The sequence below is a fragment of the Mastigoproctus giganteus genome, chromosome 11, assembly GCF_048544385.1.
Source record: "Mastigoproctus giganteus isolate SK-2022 chromosome 11, ASM4854438v1, whole genome shotgun sequence".
NCBI classification, from domain to species: Eukaryota; Metazoa; Arthropoda; class Arachnida; order Uropygi; family Thelyphonidae; genus Mastigoproctus; species Mastigoproctus giganteus.
The window spans coordinates 29,577,745-29,597,246 of NC_143585.1; the positions used below are offsets into that span (position 1 = coordinate 29,577,745).

General features: G+C 40.7%; 1 protein-coding gene across 1 annotated transcript in view; it reads left to right on the top strand.

The window, feature by feature from the left end:
- Nucleotides 1-19,502, top strand: part of Oseg4 (intraflagellar transport protein Oseg4) — a 270,266-nt gene that overhangs the window by 5,029 nt on the left and 245,735 nt on the right. The window contains exon 2 of the mRNA XM_090385309.1: nucleotides 5,781-5,892. Coding sequence (XP_090241435.1) covers nucleotides 5,781-5,892 — 112 coding nt within the window. The remainder of the gene's footprint in view (nucleotides 1-5,780; nucleotides 5,893-19,502) is intronic.

The window sequence follows — 19,502 nt, forward strand, 5'->3', positions numbered from 1 at the left end:
TCTTTGAGTAAATCCCACTTCAGCACACTGTGATCACTGCCACCTAGTGGTTCATTTATCTACAGATTCTTAATGCATGAAGAATCACTGCTGATAATCAAATCAAGAGTATTACTCCCTCTAGTTGCCTCCCAAACATGCTGATGTAGAAAACAATCATCCAATAAATCCACAAAAGCCCTGCTAGTGTGTGAGTGACCAGCCCCCAAATTCCAGTCAATATCTGGGAAATTAAAATCTCCCATTATAAGACTCTATGATTTACTGGCCCACTCTATTTCCCTGTACAGTTTCTTATTATACTCATCAGAGTCATTAGGCCTATAGCACACTCCTACTCTCAATTTTGATCTCCCAATGCTTATGTCACACCAAACTGACTCAACACTGCACTGTCCAGCGATGTCGACTGGCTTCACTTCCTTGGTTTTTATGTGTTTCTTAACTAAAAGCATAACCCCTCCCCCCCTTCCTATCCTGTCTATCCTTTCTGTAGACGTTGTACTCCCCAAATTCCAGTTCTGCATCCCTTATATCTGTGTGACACCACGTCTCTGTTATCCCAACAATATCTGCCTTTGATGTTTTGAGCAATACCTCAAATTCATCAAATTTATTTACTAAACTCCTAGCATTGGTGTACACGCAAGTATACCTGCACCTGTTTCTATTCTTAGCTACCCTAACACAACCCATGTGGTTACTTGTACCGCAATGGCTCCCAGCAGTCTCGGAAATACCATGCATCTTGTTTTTCAGGCTTCTGCTCATTCTAATAGAAGCAGTGCAAGAATCTCTTTCACCTCTGCCAGTGGCTACTGTCAATCTATTGGTCTTTGTCTCCCCCCAAACTAGCAGTTTTCCGACCCACCTAACACTGCCTCGATAGCATCAGCAAATATTCTTGCACCCTTTCTATTTAAGTGTATCCCATCCCTGTGGAAGCAATCTCTCCTGTTAACAAGTACAGACTGAAAGAATTCTGCTGAAAAAAATTCTACCCCTTGAGCCTTGCACAATCTTTCCAGGGCCGAATTGATCGACAAGGCTCTCATCATATACTCCTCCTATCGTGTCTGTGCAGAATTGCAGACACTTTCAAATTCAAACCTAATTCTCGGCTTTTGTTCAACAGTGACCTGTACTTGTTAAGTAATTCTTCCGGTCTCCTACTCTTAATATTATTAGTGCCAACGTGTACAACTATATCACCTTTTGTGCCCTTAAAAGATGATATTCGCTCATGGTGTCTTGTCAATGATATACCTCCTTATCCCTGCTAGGAATTTTTCTAGCAGGGATAAGGAGGTGATTATTCCCTTGTATAAGGCAATAGTCAGACCACACCTTGAGTACTGTATACAGTTCTGGAGGACTCATTTCAAGAAGGATGTAGAGCTGCTGGAACAAGTACAGAGAAGAGCAACAAGATTAGTGAATGGAACAAAGGGTTGCTCTTACGAATAAAGGCTTAAGTTTTGCAAATTACAGTGTCTGGAGACTAGACGCTCTGCGAGGTGATCTGATTGTGCCTGTGAGGCAATCTGATTGAGGTGTATAAAGTCTTGAACGGTTTGAGCATGCTCAATGCTGATTGGATTCTTCCTCTTGCTTAGAATAATCACCTGAGAGGGCATAAATTCAAATCGAGCAAAGACAGATGTAGGATAGATGTGCGGAAATTTGCCTTTAGCCAGCGGGTAGTTGGTTGGTGGAACAAACTTCCATCCCTTGTTGTGGAAGTTGATAGCCTAAATAAATTTAAGGCTCAGCTAGACAGGAATTTCGAACAAATGGAGGGGTGAAATGGAAGTGTGTTTTTTTGGTTTTTTTTTTTTTTTTTTGGCTGATGCTGCATAAGCTTGCTTTCTTGCATCATATACCTCTACTAATGCTAATAATGCTAATGCTAAATTGAATCATAACATCTCTTTTTTTGTCTTGAATCACTTTAGCTCCTTTCCCTCTAGTTTATCGTGGCTCTAGAATTTCTGTTCTCTTATACAATGGAGCTCATAAATATTTTATTTAAGGACACACCGATAGGAGCATCTATAAATTTATAGTATATTAAAAATTGCCAAGCAATTTATTCAAAAATGTGTTTTCATTCTTCTTCTTTTTTTGTTTTCTGCTCTAAAATTTTTCTTAAATGCTTTTATTACTGAAAATAAAGGTGCCTCCGTAGCCAGGTGGGAAGGAGCAGCAGTGCATAGCACACGCTTCTTTATTAGACAAGGGTTCGAGCCTGTCACCACCAAATACGGAAGATGCGGAAAGGTCAGGGAATGAACACCGCATATCCCCGAGCAATATGGCCTTAGTTGCTAATACTCCTAAAAACCAAATAACAAACAAACAACTGAAAATAACAACTTTATAATAAAAAAGGGCTCTAGTTGTTTTAAAGCAGAGATTTTTTTTTTTTTTTTTTTTTTGCAAGAATAGACTAGCTATTCTTTTCTGTGAATATAAACTATCTTAGGAGTAAAATTTTTTTTTATTATATTCTTGTAACCCAAGGATTAAAAGATGACTGAAGGCCCCTCCCCCTTTTTTTTTTTTTTCCTGGCCATTTTGTCCTATCCTTGTGGTTTGGTCTCAATGATGATTTGTCTTTTTTTTTTTTTTTTTGTGAGAAGGGTAAAAACCAGGGAATTCATGAAGATAAATCATCTTCCATAATCTGATATTGTATTGCTATAGGTTTTCAGGGTAATGATAATATATTGCTAAGTATGGATGAGATGATACACATTGATAGATATGTACAGAGTTATTAAAATTAAAGTATCCCTATGTAGAGGGCTCTGGAGCGAGTTATGAGGCTTGTACTGAAGAGAAATTTGAACAACAGGTACAATAAAGAATGCGCTCGTCATTTATTGGAAAAAAAAATTAATTACAAAATTTGTCACTGTATGGTGCATAACTATCTTAGTTACGATTATGTAAATAACTTACATTAGTTGGATAATCGTAAGTTGTTGCCACAGTGCCACTACTCAGCTCTACTGTACTGTATAAAAGCAAAGCACTCTCTTCAAAATCATACAGTAGATTTTTCCTGTACTACAGCAGCAGTGACAACAACATTGCAGGAAAAGGCACTTGAATTAGCGAAGCTGTACTATCAGAACAGTAACAATGCAGCTGTCAGAGAATTCCGGCATCAGAAGCGTATAAGGCGTGGACCTATGACTGTTTGTGCTGTCCGCAAAATGATTGTGAAATTTGAAGTGACAGGACATCTTGGTGTTCAGCCAGGTAGAGGTCGAAAACAAGTGGACTCCTCTCGTGTTGAAGATGTGGCTATGGCTGTTGTGGATTTATCAAGTCAATCTCCATGTGGTAGTGCCAAGTGTGCCAGCTGTTTCTTGTGAAGTGAACATCACGTATTCCACTGTAAGGCTAGTAATGCATAAGGTGTTGTGGTACTATCCTTACAAGATACACACACTAAAGCACGGTGATGCAGATATTTGTTTCACATACACACTTCAGTTTCTGGCACGAATGACAGTGGATATCACTTGGCTATGGAACATCCTTTGGAGTGATGAAGCCCACTTCTGCTTAAATGGACAACTGTCGCATTTGGGCAACAGAAAACTCTTGAGTTATCCAAGAGTTCCCGTTGCATTCTCCAAAAGTGACAGTGAAATCATGAATGTGGATTTCACTGTCACGGCCACACTCATGATTGGACTATAATTTTTGAACAGATAACACCGACTGGACCCCGCACCTGTTCCATCAACGGACAGTGATATTATGAAATGTTGGCAAATTTCGCAATACCAGAGCTGCAACAACGTGTGTTCCTTCAGCATACCATATTCATGCAAGATGGTGCATCATCCCACATCCACCGTTGTGTCCAAAGATTGCTAAGGCAACACTTTACAGATGAATGGGTCATCAGCCATTGTTTCCAGACATCTTGGCCACCCCAATCACTGGCCCTCACCCATGTGACTTTTGGTTGCGGTTTTTTTTGAAGAACCAGGTGTATTGGGAAGGATGTCAAACTCTGGCAGATCTGAAGGACAGCATTAGATTTCATGTGCCGGCTGTTCCAGTTGACATGTTACTTTCTGCTATAGAAAATGCTGTTCTTTGAATGGAAACTGTTGTTGCCCAAAATGGAGGACACGTTGAACAATTGTAGCACTGTTTAAGTGATTTGTATTGCCATATAGTGACAAATTTTGTAACTAATTTTTTTTTTCCAATAAATGACAAGCGCATTCTTTATTGTACCTGTTGTCCAAATTTCTCTTCAGTATGAGCCTTAGAACTTGCTCCAGAGCCCTCTACATAGGGATACTTTAATTTTAACAACCCTGTATATTGCTATAGATTTTCAGAATCAGGGTATGCTACTGCTACAAGATCTAGACAAATTAGGTAGATAGGCTGAGAAGTGGCAATCAAAGTTTAATATCAACAGATGTAAAGTACGTTATATGGGGAGTAGTAATCCCTGATTAACATACTAACTGTATGATACCACACTCAGGGTAATGGAGAATTCAAAAGAACTTGGGGTATTGTAAAGTCAGATATGAAGTTCTCGAGCAGTGTAGACAGTGTGCCAGGATAGTTCATGAGGTGTTGTCAGTGATATACAGGAAGTTTTTTTAACAGGGATGAGAAGGTGATTATTCTGTTGATAAGGCAATGGTCAGGCCCCATTCTGAGTACTGCTCAGGTCTGTTGGCCTCATTTTATTAAGGATGTCAGTCTTTTGGAATGGGTACACAGAAGAGCAATGAGATTAGTGAGAGGAACAAAAGGCTACTCTTACCAAGAAAGGTTTCAGTTCTGCAGACTGCGACACCTGGAGACTAGGCACTTGTGAGAAGATCTGATTGAGGTGTTTAAGGCTTTGAATAGATTGAGTAAGCTTAGTGCTGATGGAATCTCCTCTCTTGCCCAGATTACACACATGAGGAGGCATAAATTCAAAATGAGGAATTTAGGGTAGATGTGTAGAAATTTGCCTTCAGCTAGTGAGTGTTCAATTGTTGGAACAAACTTCCATCTGGTGTTGTAGAGGTGGGTAGTTTGGATAAATTCAAGCAAGAACTGGACAAACTGTTAGAAGTGTGGGCAGGTGATATGGGAAGTGTTAGTTTTTTTGTGTTTTATTAATATTAAGTTGAAAAATTCCTTGCAAGGCAGGAATAATATGTCACCAAGTTATGGTGTTCATTTATCTACCCTAGTATACAGTTAAGATTACTAAAGAAACTAAACAGCTATGATTTATGGTAAGCCTTGAAATTCGATATATAGCAGATTGGGCTTGTAGAGAAGCAAACTAGGGTATGATTGGTGGCCCTGTCCACTATCACTGAATGGAGTTAAAGACTTAGAATAATTGATGTATAATTTATTTTTAAAATATGACAATGATTATTATAATCAATTATAAAAACCTGTCACTTTTATATAAAAATTTCATAGATATGGATAATTTAATAGATAATAATTTTATATTATAATTTAATTACATTTATGAAAACGAAGTTGCATTTCTGGTATTTGGCCGTAGGTGTCAAAATTCTTGGTTACATTTCTGACTGTAGTATACTACAAATATACAATCCATGGTAGATACAACCAATAACTGGATGGCAAGTGAATTATTTTTTGTTATAAGTGTAAGGGAACTGCTTATACAATAATAAAGTTGTGGTTAATCAGGAGGTTTTGAAAATCATTGTAAATCGGTATTGTTTTGTTCTTTCATTTTTGCCTTCTTATCCATGTAGATTGCCATACCCAACAACACAACTGTTCGAAGTTTAGCATGGAACAAAGAACATGGATACATTGCATGTGGTGGAGATGGAGGCCTGCTGAAAGTACTAAAGCTAGAAATAGGTGAGTGGCAACTTTTTGTATAGTTGTAATATTTCAAGTTTTGAAACTTGACATTTCCTGTTATAATTGAATTAATCAGTATCTTTCTCTCAGTATTGTTTTGGAAGAAATTTTTAGTTACTTTAAAATTGAAGAATGGGAATTTTTATTTACATTGATTAAATAATATTAGATTAAATTAGATAATTAAAAATTCAAATGTTTTTTCTTCCAGGATTGTGTGCTATCCATACCCATAAGACTAACATCAACAATACCCTCTCTTCTGAACCTTTAACCCATGCACAGTATTAAGTACTATAGGTTTTAATACCTTTTGTGATTGAGGTTTTTATAAAAAAATAAAAAATAAGTGTGTTTCAGAAGCACATTATACAATCTCATGTTAACATTTGTGCTGATTTACTATATATATATTATTTGAAAATATAGATGGTTTTACTTATACCATGTCATCGATAAAAGATACAACAGTCTTGAATGCTTATTTTTTATGTATTATGCTAGAATTTGTGAGGTTAGTGTCACTAAATGCCTAAGATGTGATTTATCATTCAAGCAAAAACATTCAGTACGTGATACTCATGTATTCAAGGTCATTAGAAGACATTCATTGAAGTTTACCATAGCTACAGCTAGTGCTCCTTTATCAGCTGTGAACAACCTCTTAATTCTTCAATAGGATGTGGATTATACCTGTAGGTATTATCCTTCAGGAATATCCACAGAAATGGATGGTTGTTTTAAACTTACCTGTTTTGACAATTGTTACAGATTCCTTTGTGCTATGAAAAATTGCTTTCTCTATACCTTTAACTCCAGGGGCTCACATCTGGTGAATATGGGCTTGGTACACCCAGGGTCCTAAGCTGGATATCATCATTCTTCTGATTTCCTTCTAGTTCTCTTTCTCTCAGGGTAATTCAGAATTTTTTTTTTTTTTTTTTTTTTTGGCTGGTGCAGCATAAGCCTCAGGCTTCCTTGCACCATATGGCTAATAATAATAATATTTTTGGGTATCCTCATAGACTTCTTTCTGTCAATAACACACTTTTTATTGTCTGTTTCAAAACCAGACTAATCAAACTTTTGCACTAACTTTGAAATTGTTGATCTTTCTGGGTCTTTTCTGCATCCAAATCTTACTTTAAACTTGCACTGCACTGTATTAGAATTTCCAGTTTGATAAAACCTTTTCACACAGAACAAATGCCCTGCTTAGTATATACTCTGATCTTGCCTACAGAATTTTCCCATTTACAGACAATACATTACTAACCAGTAAAAAAAAAAAAAAAAAATCATGTCATATGTTTAATGATACCAAATTCACCATTGCCAATTTCAGTAAAATTTTAAAAAATAGGCATTCAAAACAATTTTTAAATAATAATTTTGTTATTTTAAAAATTAAATTTTTTCAGATTAAAAAAATTAATATAATTGTGTCACTTAGTTGTAATTTTTAACTAAAATAAAATTTAGAGCTAAAGCCTCAGACCATGGAATTTACTAGACATACAAATTAGTGCAATGCATCATTCTGTATGTTGTAAATCACCAAAGTTAGTGAAATGGCATTATTTTCATTACAACTCAATACAATGACAGGCAACTCATATTGTGAATACCTTCACAATGAGTTGCCTGTCATTGTACTACTTCAAATAAGTAATGCTTTCCCATTAGAGAGAAAATGTTGTTATTTATTCTCAGTAGAGACCACCACCTGAATGGCCATTTCAGGGCTATTTGGCCCTTCATTATGGGTGGGTAGATACCAGCCCACTGATGAAGGGTATAAGAACTTCATAACTGGGTAGTCAGTTGTTATACCACTGGTGTCTATCCATGGATAATAATCAGGGCCAGAATATTCTTGCTCCTGGTATCTTCCTTAACATGCTGATGTAGATAGTAGTTATCTGCTTGATTAAAAATTTTGAACCCCATTGTGAGGTAGCCTCCCAGTAGTTCCAGTCAATAAGGGGCAGGTTAAAATCCTCATATTTATTTGCCTGTTCCAACTGCTTACAAAAGTTCTCATCATACTCTTCACACTCTTCTGATCTGTAGCAGATTCCTGCACTCGTTTTTTCTCTGCTTCCCACTAACTCACACTATATGGGCTCAATCCTAGCATGTGCTAGTTCCAAATCTGGAGCACTTTTGATATACACAGGCTAGTTTCGACAAATAACTTGTCTTTCCCCCCCCTTCTCTGCTATCTATCCTTCCTAAATACATTATAAATATCATATATCATAGCAAACTCATTATCTCTTATTTCTGAGTAACACTATGTTTGACATAGCTGAGTGGTCAGGAGTGTGAGTGCAGTAGCATGTGCTCTTTGAATGGACTGGGGTTCCAACCTGTGACTGCTAAATAGATTAACATTTATATCGATGATTTATTGTAAACTCCACTGACCTGGTGGTCATGCTGGAGTATAAACAAGAACTTTTTTTCTTTTTTTTTTTCTGTTGTCTCAATTATATTGATGTTAATTGTCAAAACCAGAAGTTCATGCTCTCATTTTATTGAAATTAATAACATTGCTGTAGGCATGGTTCAAATTAAATATTCTTTGTTGTTTACCACCCTGATGTCCTTTAAAGTTCAAATCAAGTATCATATGCTCCTGTGTTCAATTTCGAACATAGAGAGACTTTCTACTCTCACCAAAGATCAAGTGACAAGTAGTTATCACTATGACTTGTGCTTATGTTTGGCTTAGAGGCAAATACCATTGTCAAAGTTGCTGTCTTTTTAAATTGTACAGCATCACCAGAATAGATGAATCCACTATGCGGAGATGGGAGAAATCCCAGGTGCCGTCTGACACGAACATACCTTATATGCATTTAAAAGGTGCCAATATGGCCGCCGTTGTGTTTGGACGTACGATATATTGCTCTGTGATTTTTGTGTAAAAAATGTTTTTAAACTACAGTTTATGTTCTACAGTGTTCTCTCAAGAAGATATACAGTACAGGAGTCCCTTGGTGAGAAATGTTTTGCATTCTACCAGGTATTTAATTAGATCCCAGCGTCATTTATCTGTTTCCTTTGTTGCTAGACTGCACTGGTCACCATGTAGCTGACAGCAGGGAAATAGAGAGCCGACCAATATAACATAACATGGCTGGCACGCTGGTATCTGGCCATTGACTGGGGAGGTTGCCCTCATAGTGATTACCCCCCTGTGTTAACTTGTACAGAAACAACGTTCCAATATTTCTGGACTGTGTTTAAAGCAATATTACAGAGGAAATCATGGCTTTTGTGATTCCCCCCTCCCATAAACTTTCCATGGTGACGCACGAACTTCTTACTCGTGCAACACATTGAAATCATGATGTCACCATTGTCTTCGGTGTTCCCCGAAAACACCACAGGAAACTAATCCCATCGCTCTGGGTGCACTTTAGCACTTGGCTGTTTCCTCCCCCACCATGTGACCAAGGGGAGAACTTAAACTTGCAATTAACAGTTGCAAGACACATGATAAACCTATGGACTTGTGGTTAGGGGTCCATCGACAGCTCTTGGAGCCCTACTTTCAACGAGCATGCCCAAAAATCCGGAATACCAACAAAATGGAGAGAAAATTGGACAGAACTACCGTCGCCGTGGAACAAGATCAAAATAATGACTCAATATTGATAGAAAACCAAGAAGAGACAGAGAGCCCCGCTCAGGAGTCCCCCTGACCAAAGGAAAAAATTGGAAAATGACTGCCATGAAATCAGAAAAGAAAACACGCTCGTAATCCGAGCAAAAGGAGACAAATGAAGTAGCTGCCACACAGAATGACATTACAGAGGACAAATGGGATGCCAACGATGCACCGAAAAATGCGGAGCCCCCCCCATGGACCCTACACTGCCCGAGGGTTCTGTTCTGGACCAGATGCTGGTCCTCCAGGTGCAGCTCGAAAACAAGTTCATGGAATCCTCTAGCAGAATAACCACTGCCCTCAGAGGAGAAATTGGGACCATCTGGACCAAGTTCTACAGAAGGTCCATGTAGAAGCGGTAACAAATAAGGCCAAATTGGAGGCCTACATGGAATGTGGGGCAAAACAAATGCCACAGTGGGCACCCACTTGCGCAGAAACGCTGAGGAAACCTACAAATTTACAGACCAAAAGTCAACCAGTCCAAAGAAAAACCCTTCTGCTCACAGCATGGTGAGCAGAAGGGTTCTCACCCAACATGGTGATTGTACGACCAGTAGGCAATGAAAAATCCACCAGTGAGGAAATAAAGAAGAAAGTCACAGAGAACTTGAAAGAGGACTTTGGCGCTACTAGAATCAAAGCTGTCCGAAAAACCAGGAACCCCGGAATAGTTATTGAAACGGCAACCAAAGAAGAAGCACAGCAGATAATAACAAACCCCAAGATCTTCACCCTAGGCCTTACCACGGAGGCCCCCAAAAGAAAAGGGCCATCTGTAATCAATTTTGATATTGACCAGGATATGACATCTGAAAGTGTAAGGGAAGAGATATACAGGGGAAACCTCCTAAACGAATTACCTGACAAGGATGAAAAACAGCTGATTATACCCAAGTACAGAACAAAATCTAGAAATAGTGGAAACTGGAACTGGGTGGTAGAGCTGGCCCCCGAAGCATGGCCGATCCTATGAATGCAAAACACCATATTCATAGAGTGGAGCAGTCATAGATTTAGAGAACGTGTGGATGTACCAAGGTGCTTCCGATGCTGCAAGTACAGCCACACAACACACACCTGCACCCAAAAAGAAGCAACATGTGGCCACTGCTCTGAAATGGGCCACAATTACAGCAGCTGCCCAAAGAAAGAAAAAGATCCCATCTGCACCAACTGCAAATCCCTGAGGTTAGTCATGCCCATTCCACACATGACACAAACTGCCCAACCTACCAGAAAACTAAGAGTTCATTCCAGTCACAAATCAATTATGGGGATACACCATAAGAAATTTAATAACGGAATCTTAGTGGTGCACCAAATAAACGCGCAGTGGCCGACCAAGTACAGCAAAGCACTGATGAGGCTAGCGCAGATGTTATCCTGATACAGGAGCCCTACTCTCACACAGGGCAAGTCAGGGGATACCCACTCCGATATAAAATTGTACAATGCAACGAAGACATTCCGAGGGCGGCGGCGGTAGTACGGAACCCGGAGATAACCACAACAAAAATACCACAACTCTGCATGCCGTGGGCAGCATGTGCTCATATTATTACCTCTGTTGGCAGCCTGTATATGATCTTGCTGTACTGCAGACCCGAAATAGAAATAGATTTCGCTATCACTTACCTACAAACGGTGCAAGAAACCCTAGCAGGACAAAGAGTCATAATCGGCAGCGATGTAAACTGCCACTCCTCTGTCTGGCACACCGGGCAAACGGGGTACCAGGAATGGACAGTGGCTTGAGGAGTTCCTAGCAAATTCTATCTTCATTGTAAAGAATCAACCCTTCAATCTACCGACATACTGCAACACCCTATGGGAATCAACCATAGACATCACGCTAAACACAAGAAACATAGAAGCTCATGTGACCGATTGGACTGTGCAAAACACATGGACCACATCAGATCACTGCACAATCACCTTCAATATCAAGAGAACGATGCCAAGACCAACAAATGGCAAATACATGGCGAGCAGGTTCGCCATCAAAAAGGCAAACTGGGAGCTCTTTCGAGAACAATTGATCCGCAAAGCACAAGCACAGGAGGAAGTGACAGGATTGCAGGAGAAAGTCACCCATATCATAACCACTGCAGCAGAAATGGCGATGAAAAGGAAGACACCCTCTGTAGGAGCCATGCCATGGTGAACCCCGGAGTTAAAGACTACGAAAGCAAGTTCAAATAAAGAGAAAAGAATAGCAGAAAGTGCAGAGAACCTGGCCACCGGCAGAGGTAGCTTATCTAAGACATCAATACCAACAGCTACGTAATACCTACACTGAAAAAAATAAAGAAAAATAAGAAAGCCTCCTGGGAGCGACTAGTCTCTGCGACCGGAAATGAGGACCCTGGGGGGGTGGTATACAAAATAACCACAAATAAGCTCCCTGGGGGAAAAATAACAATGGCAACAAAACGCCTCAAGGATCCCTCACTAAAACATGGAATGATTCAATTAATAACATTCTAAATACAATCATTCTAGAACCCCCAGACATCCTCAGTGACAAGCAGGAAAAAAACTCCCAAGCGAACGAGGCACACACATCGCAACAAATGCAGCTGCCCTTCACCATGGAGGAGCTACAAAATGCTGCGGCACAGATGTGAAATAGGAAATGCCTGTAACTGGACCTTCTGGAGCCAGAGCTGATCAAAAAGGCTGTGGAACACATACCTGGCCTCCTGCTCAAACTTCTAAATTGCTGCCTGCAAGTCTGCTGACGAGGCACTAGTAGCCTCGAGTCTGCTGACGAGGCTACTAGTGACGGTCGTGTTCCAAGCCGCTAAGTGGATTTTTCTTATTTATTGATTTGAAATTATTGTTTTTCTAAAACTTTTGATTTAAATTTAGTAGTATAACATTATTTTGTGATTTTTTGATTAATTTGGTGTATTTATTCTATACTCTGCCTTGTAAAAGTATCGGTAAGGGTTTCCACGTGTTCGTAACTACCGCTACCGTTAGTAACTTTCCCGCCATTGTGATACCGTAATAGATATACCGTAGGTTATATACCGTACTAGATAGCGTTAGTTGAACTTCGTTAGCAGTTAAATTGTACGTTTAAATAAATACATATAACGACTTAGATTACAAACGTAATATAATTAATAACATAACATAATTAATTAATAAATTAATAGAATCATGACTCAGACCAGAGCAGCAAAGCAAAAGGCTCAAGCTAATGGAAGTGCTGTGGCTCAGAGCAGAACTGAGGGGGGCAGTTGTCCTCTGACTCACAGCCTTATAAAATGCACTGTTTACTTGATGTTTGCAGAGCAATCGGGTACGGGACATGATACTGCCAAGGGGGATGTCTTTGTGTGTGCGCGATGCAAGGAGTGTATCGATATCAGGCAACAACTCGGCGTTCTTATGGGCCTATATGAGAGCTTGAAGGACAAGGTGGATGCCCTCGAAGAAACTAAATTTAGGGGCCCATCAAGCTCTCAGCTGCCCACATCAACGCCAGAGCTTGCACTTGGGCATCGCGTGACACAGAGACAACCCCCAAGGCAGAATGCGCTGGTCCCGAAGGAACTAGTAGTTGTTGGTGACTCTATTGTCAGGGAAACGGGGAACATGCTTTGTAAAAAAGATAGGTGGAACAGGACCAGGGTATGTCTGCCAGGGGCAAAGGTTGATGACGTTGTAGAGCGAATATCATCTTTTAAGGGCACAAAAGGTGATATAGTTGTACACGTTGGCACTAATAATATTAAGAGTAGGAGACCGTCAGAATTACTTAACAAGTACAGGTCACTGTTGAACAAAAGCCGAGAATTAGGGTTGAATTTGAAAGTGTCTGCAATTCTGCCCAGACACGATAGGAGGGAGTATATGATGAGAGCCTTGTCGATCAATTCGGCCCTGGAAAGATTGTGCAAGGCTCAAGGGGTAGAATTTTTTTCAGCCTGGACTGTACTTGTTAACAGGAGAGATTGCTTCTACAGGGATGGGATACACTTAAATAGAAAGGGTGCAAGAATATTTGCTGATGCTATGGAGGCAGTGTTAGGTGGGTCGGAAAACTGCTAGCTTGGGGGGAGACAAAGACCAGTAGATTGACAGTAGCCACTGGCAGAGGTGAAAGAGATTCTTGCACTGCTTCTATTAGAATGAGCAGAAGCCTGAAAAACAAGATGCATGGTATTTCAGAGACTGCTGGGAGCCATTGCGGTACAAGTAAACACATGGGTTGTGTTAGGGTAGCTAAGAATAGAAACAGGTGCAGGTATACTTGCGTGTACACCAATGCTAGGAGTTTAGTAAATAAATTTGATGAATTTGAGGTATTGCTCAAAACATCGAAGGCAGATATTGTTGGGATATCAGAGACGTGGTGTCACACAGATATAAGGGATGCGGAACTGCAATTTGTGGAGTACAACGTCTACAGAAAGGATAGACAGGATAGGAAGGGGGGAGATGTTATGCTATTAGTTAAGAAACACATAAAAACCAAGGAAGTGAAGTCAGTCGACATCGCTGGACAGTGCAGTGTGGAGTCAGTTTGGTGTGACATAAACATTGGGAGATCAAAATTGAGAGTAGGAATGTGCTATAGGCCTAATGACTCTGATGAGTATAATAAGGAACTGTACAGGGAAATAGAGTGGGCCAGTAAATCAGAGTGTCTTATAATGGGAGATTTTAATTTCCCAGATATTGACTGGATTTTGGGGGCTGGTTACTCACAAACTAGCAGGGCTTTTGTGGATATATTGGATGATTGTTTTCTACATCAGCATGTTCGGGAGGCAACTAGAGGGAGTAATACTCTTGATTTGATTATCAGCAGTGATTCTTCATGCATTAAGAATCTGCAGATAAATGAACCACTAGGTGGCAGTGATCACAGTGTGCTGAAGTGGGATTTACTCAAAGAGGTAACTACCATTAGGGGTAAAGGGAAGGGTTATTGCTTCCGTAAAGGCGACTACGATGGACTGAGACAGTATTTAAATTCTATACAGTGGGACCAACTGATGATGTTACCAACAGCAAATTCAAAATGGGAAGCATTCAAAGAACTTATCTTGGAAGCTACTAGGCTTTACATACCAACTAAGAAATATTGTTCAAGGTTTAGGCCAAAATGGATGTCAGATGAACTAATGAGGCATATGGCAGAGAAGAAAAATGCATGGGATACATACAAATTAACACATGACACAGAAGCCTATGATAGATACAAGTTGATATGCAACCAAGTTACAAAGGAGGTTAGGCAGGCGAAGGCAGATTACGAGAAATCCTTGGCAAGGGATACAAAGAAAAACAGCAAAGAGTTCTTTACTTATGTAAACTCTAGAAGGAAGGGGATGAATCAGATTGGTCCACTTGATATTGATGGGTCAAGTGTTGATGATCCTGCTCAGGTAGCTAACAAACTAAATGAATATTTTGCATCGACATTCACGCATGAGGAGTTATTCAGCGAGGGGAATGCCAGAGGTGTATTCAACTCTAGCAGTAAGCTACAGAATCTTGAAATAACTGGGAGTAAAGTGGAGGAGAAACTGTTGAAGATAAACACAAGAAAGGCACCCGGGGTGGATAGGATCTATCCAGTTATATTAAAGGAGGCAGCAAAGGAAGTAAGCAAACCCTTAGCCATAATTATGAGAGCTTCCTTGGACTCAGGGGAGGTACCCATAGACTGGAAATGTGCAAATGTGACCCCAATTCACAAAGGAGGATCAAAGGCTGACACAAGTAATTATAGACCTGTGAGCTTAACTTCTGTTCCAGGAAAATTAATGGAGGCACTGGTTAAAGAAGCACTGCAGGATCATTTAGACAAGACTTCAGTTATAGCTCAGACACAGCATGGTTTTGTTAAGGGGAAGTCTTGCCTGACCAACTTGATTGGATACTATGATGCAGTCACAAAAGAACTGGATGCAGGGAATAACTTTGATATTATATACTTGGATCTTAGAAAGGCTTTTGATACTGTTGCACATGGAAGACTGCTACACAAATTGGAGCATTGTGACATTGGAGGCAAATTGCTGCTATGGATAAAGGGGTGGTTGAGGGGGAGAAGACAGAGAGTGGTAATCAATGGACACTGCTCATCGTGGACTGATGTTATTAGTGGAGTCCCTCAGGGCTCAGTGTTGGGTCCATTATTGTTTTCTGTATTTATAAATGATATTGATGATGGTATATCGGGCTTAATGTCCAAGTTTGCAGACGATACAAAGGTTGGCAGGGTTGTCAAGGACACTACTGACACTATGCTGCTGCAACAGGATCTGGAAAGGTTGAGCAGATGGGCTGAGAGGTGGCAAATGAAGTTTAACATTGACAAATGTAAAGTACTACACATGGGAAACAGCAACCCCAGAGCAACGTATCAACTCTGTGGTACAACACTGACAGTGGTAGAGAATGAAAGGGACTTGGGGGTGGTTGTGCAGGCAGATATGAAGTTCTCTGAGCAGTGCAGACGGGCTGCAAGAGTAGCTCATGGAGTATTGTCAATGATATACAGGAATTTTTCCAGCAGGGATAAGGAGGTGATTATTCCATTGTATAAGGCGATGGTCAGGCCACACCTAGAGTACTGTATACAGGTCTGGAGGCCTCATTTCAAGAAGGATGTAGAGCTGATGGAACGAGTACAGAGAAGGGCAACAAGATTAGTGAATGGAACAAAGGGGTGCTCTTACGAAGAAAGGCTTCAGTTTTGCAAGTTACAGTGTCTGGAGACTAGGCACCAGCGAGGTGATCTGATAGAGGTGTATAAAGCCTTGAATGGTTTAAGCATGCTCAGTGCTGATGGGATTCTTCCTCTAGCTCAGAAAAATCACCTGAGAGGGCCTAAATTCAAATTGAGGAAAGACAGATGTAGGATAGACGTGCGGAAATTTGCCTTTAGCCAGCGGGTGGTTGGTTGGTGGAACAGACTTCCATCCCTTGTGGTGGAGGTTGATAGCCTAAATAAGTTTAAGGCTCAGCTGGACAGGTATTTTGAACGAACAGAGGGGTGAAGTGGAAGTGGTTTTTTTTTTTTTTTTTTTTGGCTGATGCTGCATAAGCTTGCTTTCTTGCATAAAATGCCTCTACTAATGCTAATGCTAAAGTGGGGAAATTTCCGACCTCATGGAAAACCGCAAATCTGAAACTCATCCTGAAAAACCCTAACAAGCCAATGGAACAACCGGATTCCTACCGTCCGATAGCTTTACTGACTACACTGAGTAAACTATACAAAAGGCTGTTGCATAAAAGTATTATGAGCCACTACAAAGCCGCAAACCTAAAATCACCAAAACAATATGGATTCAAACCGGGATTATCAACCATAGGAACAGTCCAAAACCTTATATTCAAAGCAACCCAATGCGACAGGAAGTACTTCCTAGTCATCGCAGTGGACTTCGCTGGGGCGACACTCTGTGGTGGCAGAGTGTCCTCAGCCGGCTCCGGGAGGCAGCGCTCCCAACAAATCTCTACAAGTGTATAAAGGATTACCTAACTGACTGAAGAATTGAGGTTGTAACACCTTTTCGAAAAGTTGCTCGATGGGTCCACAGGGGCTGCCCCCAGAGCTTGATCCTGGGCCGCTCCTGTGGAACATTGACTTTGACAATTTCCTGGCTCAGGACTTGGGTGAAGTGAGCTGCCAGGCCTTTGCTGATGATTTGGTCCTGATGGTGGAGGCGGACTCCAAATCGGGCCTGGAGACTCATGCAAACCAGGCAATACAGGTGTTACAGGATTGGGCAAAGCTACACATGTTGAAGATCTCACCCACGAAGACGAACTTGTTCTACTGAAAGGAGTGCTCGACATCCACAGACCACTGCAAATAAAGATAGCAGGAGCAACCATAAAACTTGTAAGACAAATAAGGAATTACAGTCGACAGTAATTTATCCTTCATTCCTCACATCATCCACCTGAAAGAAAAACTAAGGAATTACGCAGCATTAATAGCAAGAGTCTCACGCAGGGACTGGGGATTAAACAGAAAAACCCTGTCCCTATACTACAAAGCAATTTTCATCCCAGCCATTACCTACGGATCCCCGATATGGTAAAAAAAGCAGGAACAGTAGTAAATAAAAGACACCTGGACACAATCCAGCATAGCATTATGCTCATCATCTCTCGTGCATGCAGAACAGTGAGCACGCACACCCTCCAGGTCTTGACAGGAGTCCTCCCACTGGACCTGGAGGTGACTTGCTGCGGGCTGATGTATCACCTGTCTAAGGGAACACCCACTACAATCTATGGACTCACCCTAAAACCAAACAACAACCGCAAAGCAGAAAAGCATAAAATCGTGGCTCACCTGCTACAGCTGTGGCAGGACAGATGGACAGCATCAAACAAAGGCGAAGTGACAAAGAGATTCATACCACTGGTTGCCAAGACGTATCCAAAAGCTCCCCTGTGGTTTAACCTGGCGTTAAATGCAACCTACTTACTAATGGGCCATGGCCCCTTTCAAGACAAAATTGAACATGCTGTGTATAACGGAGGAGCTAACTTCTGCGGTGAGCCTGAAACATGGCATCATATTTGCACGACTGTGAGTGCTATGAGGAACACAGAAGCATGCTAATAACTAAAATACAGTACATACCAAAAAACAAAGAACACCATCTCTTGGACACAGAAGACAACTATGCAGCTTTTAGTCGGTTTGCACAAGAAGTCTTTGATCAAAGAAGAACGGAAATTGCCATCCACAGTGAATAAAAGGAAATTGCATACTCGAAGAAAATCGACCACCCCACAAGACTGCAGTAAGAGGAAATCAAAATGAGCATGGAAGAAGACAACCCCGACCGAAGTGAGACCACAAATGGATCAAAGGACCCTACAAAGATCAAAGAAAATAGCAAAGTGACAAAGAACCTGGTTAGACACAGCCACATGAACTAACCGACGAAGATAAGTGCATGCAAACAAACCAAGTGACAAAAAACCCGGACTGGACATAAATGCAGGAACTACCTGCTGTACGCCATATGGCAGCCTGAATAGGACTCTTTAGTCCTATTCACCTTTAATTCCCAATCCCCTGGCAGGGAAGAGACAGTTTTCTGTTCCCTTCCTCCCCTGCCACTCCCCGCTTTTCTACTCCTGGTAGGGCATGAGCCTGCCCCACTGCTTTTGGGGACACCTACTCTATTGTCCCCATACTTCTGACTTTTCCTCCCAGTCTTCAGTCTCTCTACCCTACTCTGTCTATACACCAGTGCATCCCACACAATGTCAAAAATTAAAACATGTCCAAATTCAAACCGCACACGCAAAACTCTTTCGGCTTAAACCTTTTTCAGCGATTATTTCCCCACAATTTTTTTTTTTTTTTTTTTTTTTAGGCCCTAACCACTGAAATCTCAGTAAACTATGTGGCAGGGCCTGCCAGAGTAAAATATCAACTACTGGGTACCTGGTCTGCCTCCACAAAGCTAAGTGTGGACAATGTTGGACTTCAGCGGGGATCTAGCGGCTAAATGGCCAGAAGAACAACGATACACAACACTACACTTACAAAATCTATACACTTTTAAATCTCTGGCCGTTGCAGTGAACTGTTACACCTACAATGAAAGCAACACAGAGTTGGGGGAAACCCCCCGGTGCCGCTAGACACAAATACACTTTACACTTTATCCATTTAAAAATTTGAGATTCCACAATTTGAAGCTTATTGGCTTCTCATCAGCTGGCAAACGGTCTCTACTGGCAAACGTATACTGAACTATGGATAATGTATTTTGGGAATGTCAAGTAGTGGTAACACTTCTATTTAAAAACATAACTGTTATGTTTGTCTTTAACCAATAATAATGTATTAGCAACTTAAGAACTATGAATAATATAAACATAAGCTCAAGCCTTAGTGCCGAGTACTTGGCTCTTGGTCTTT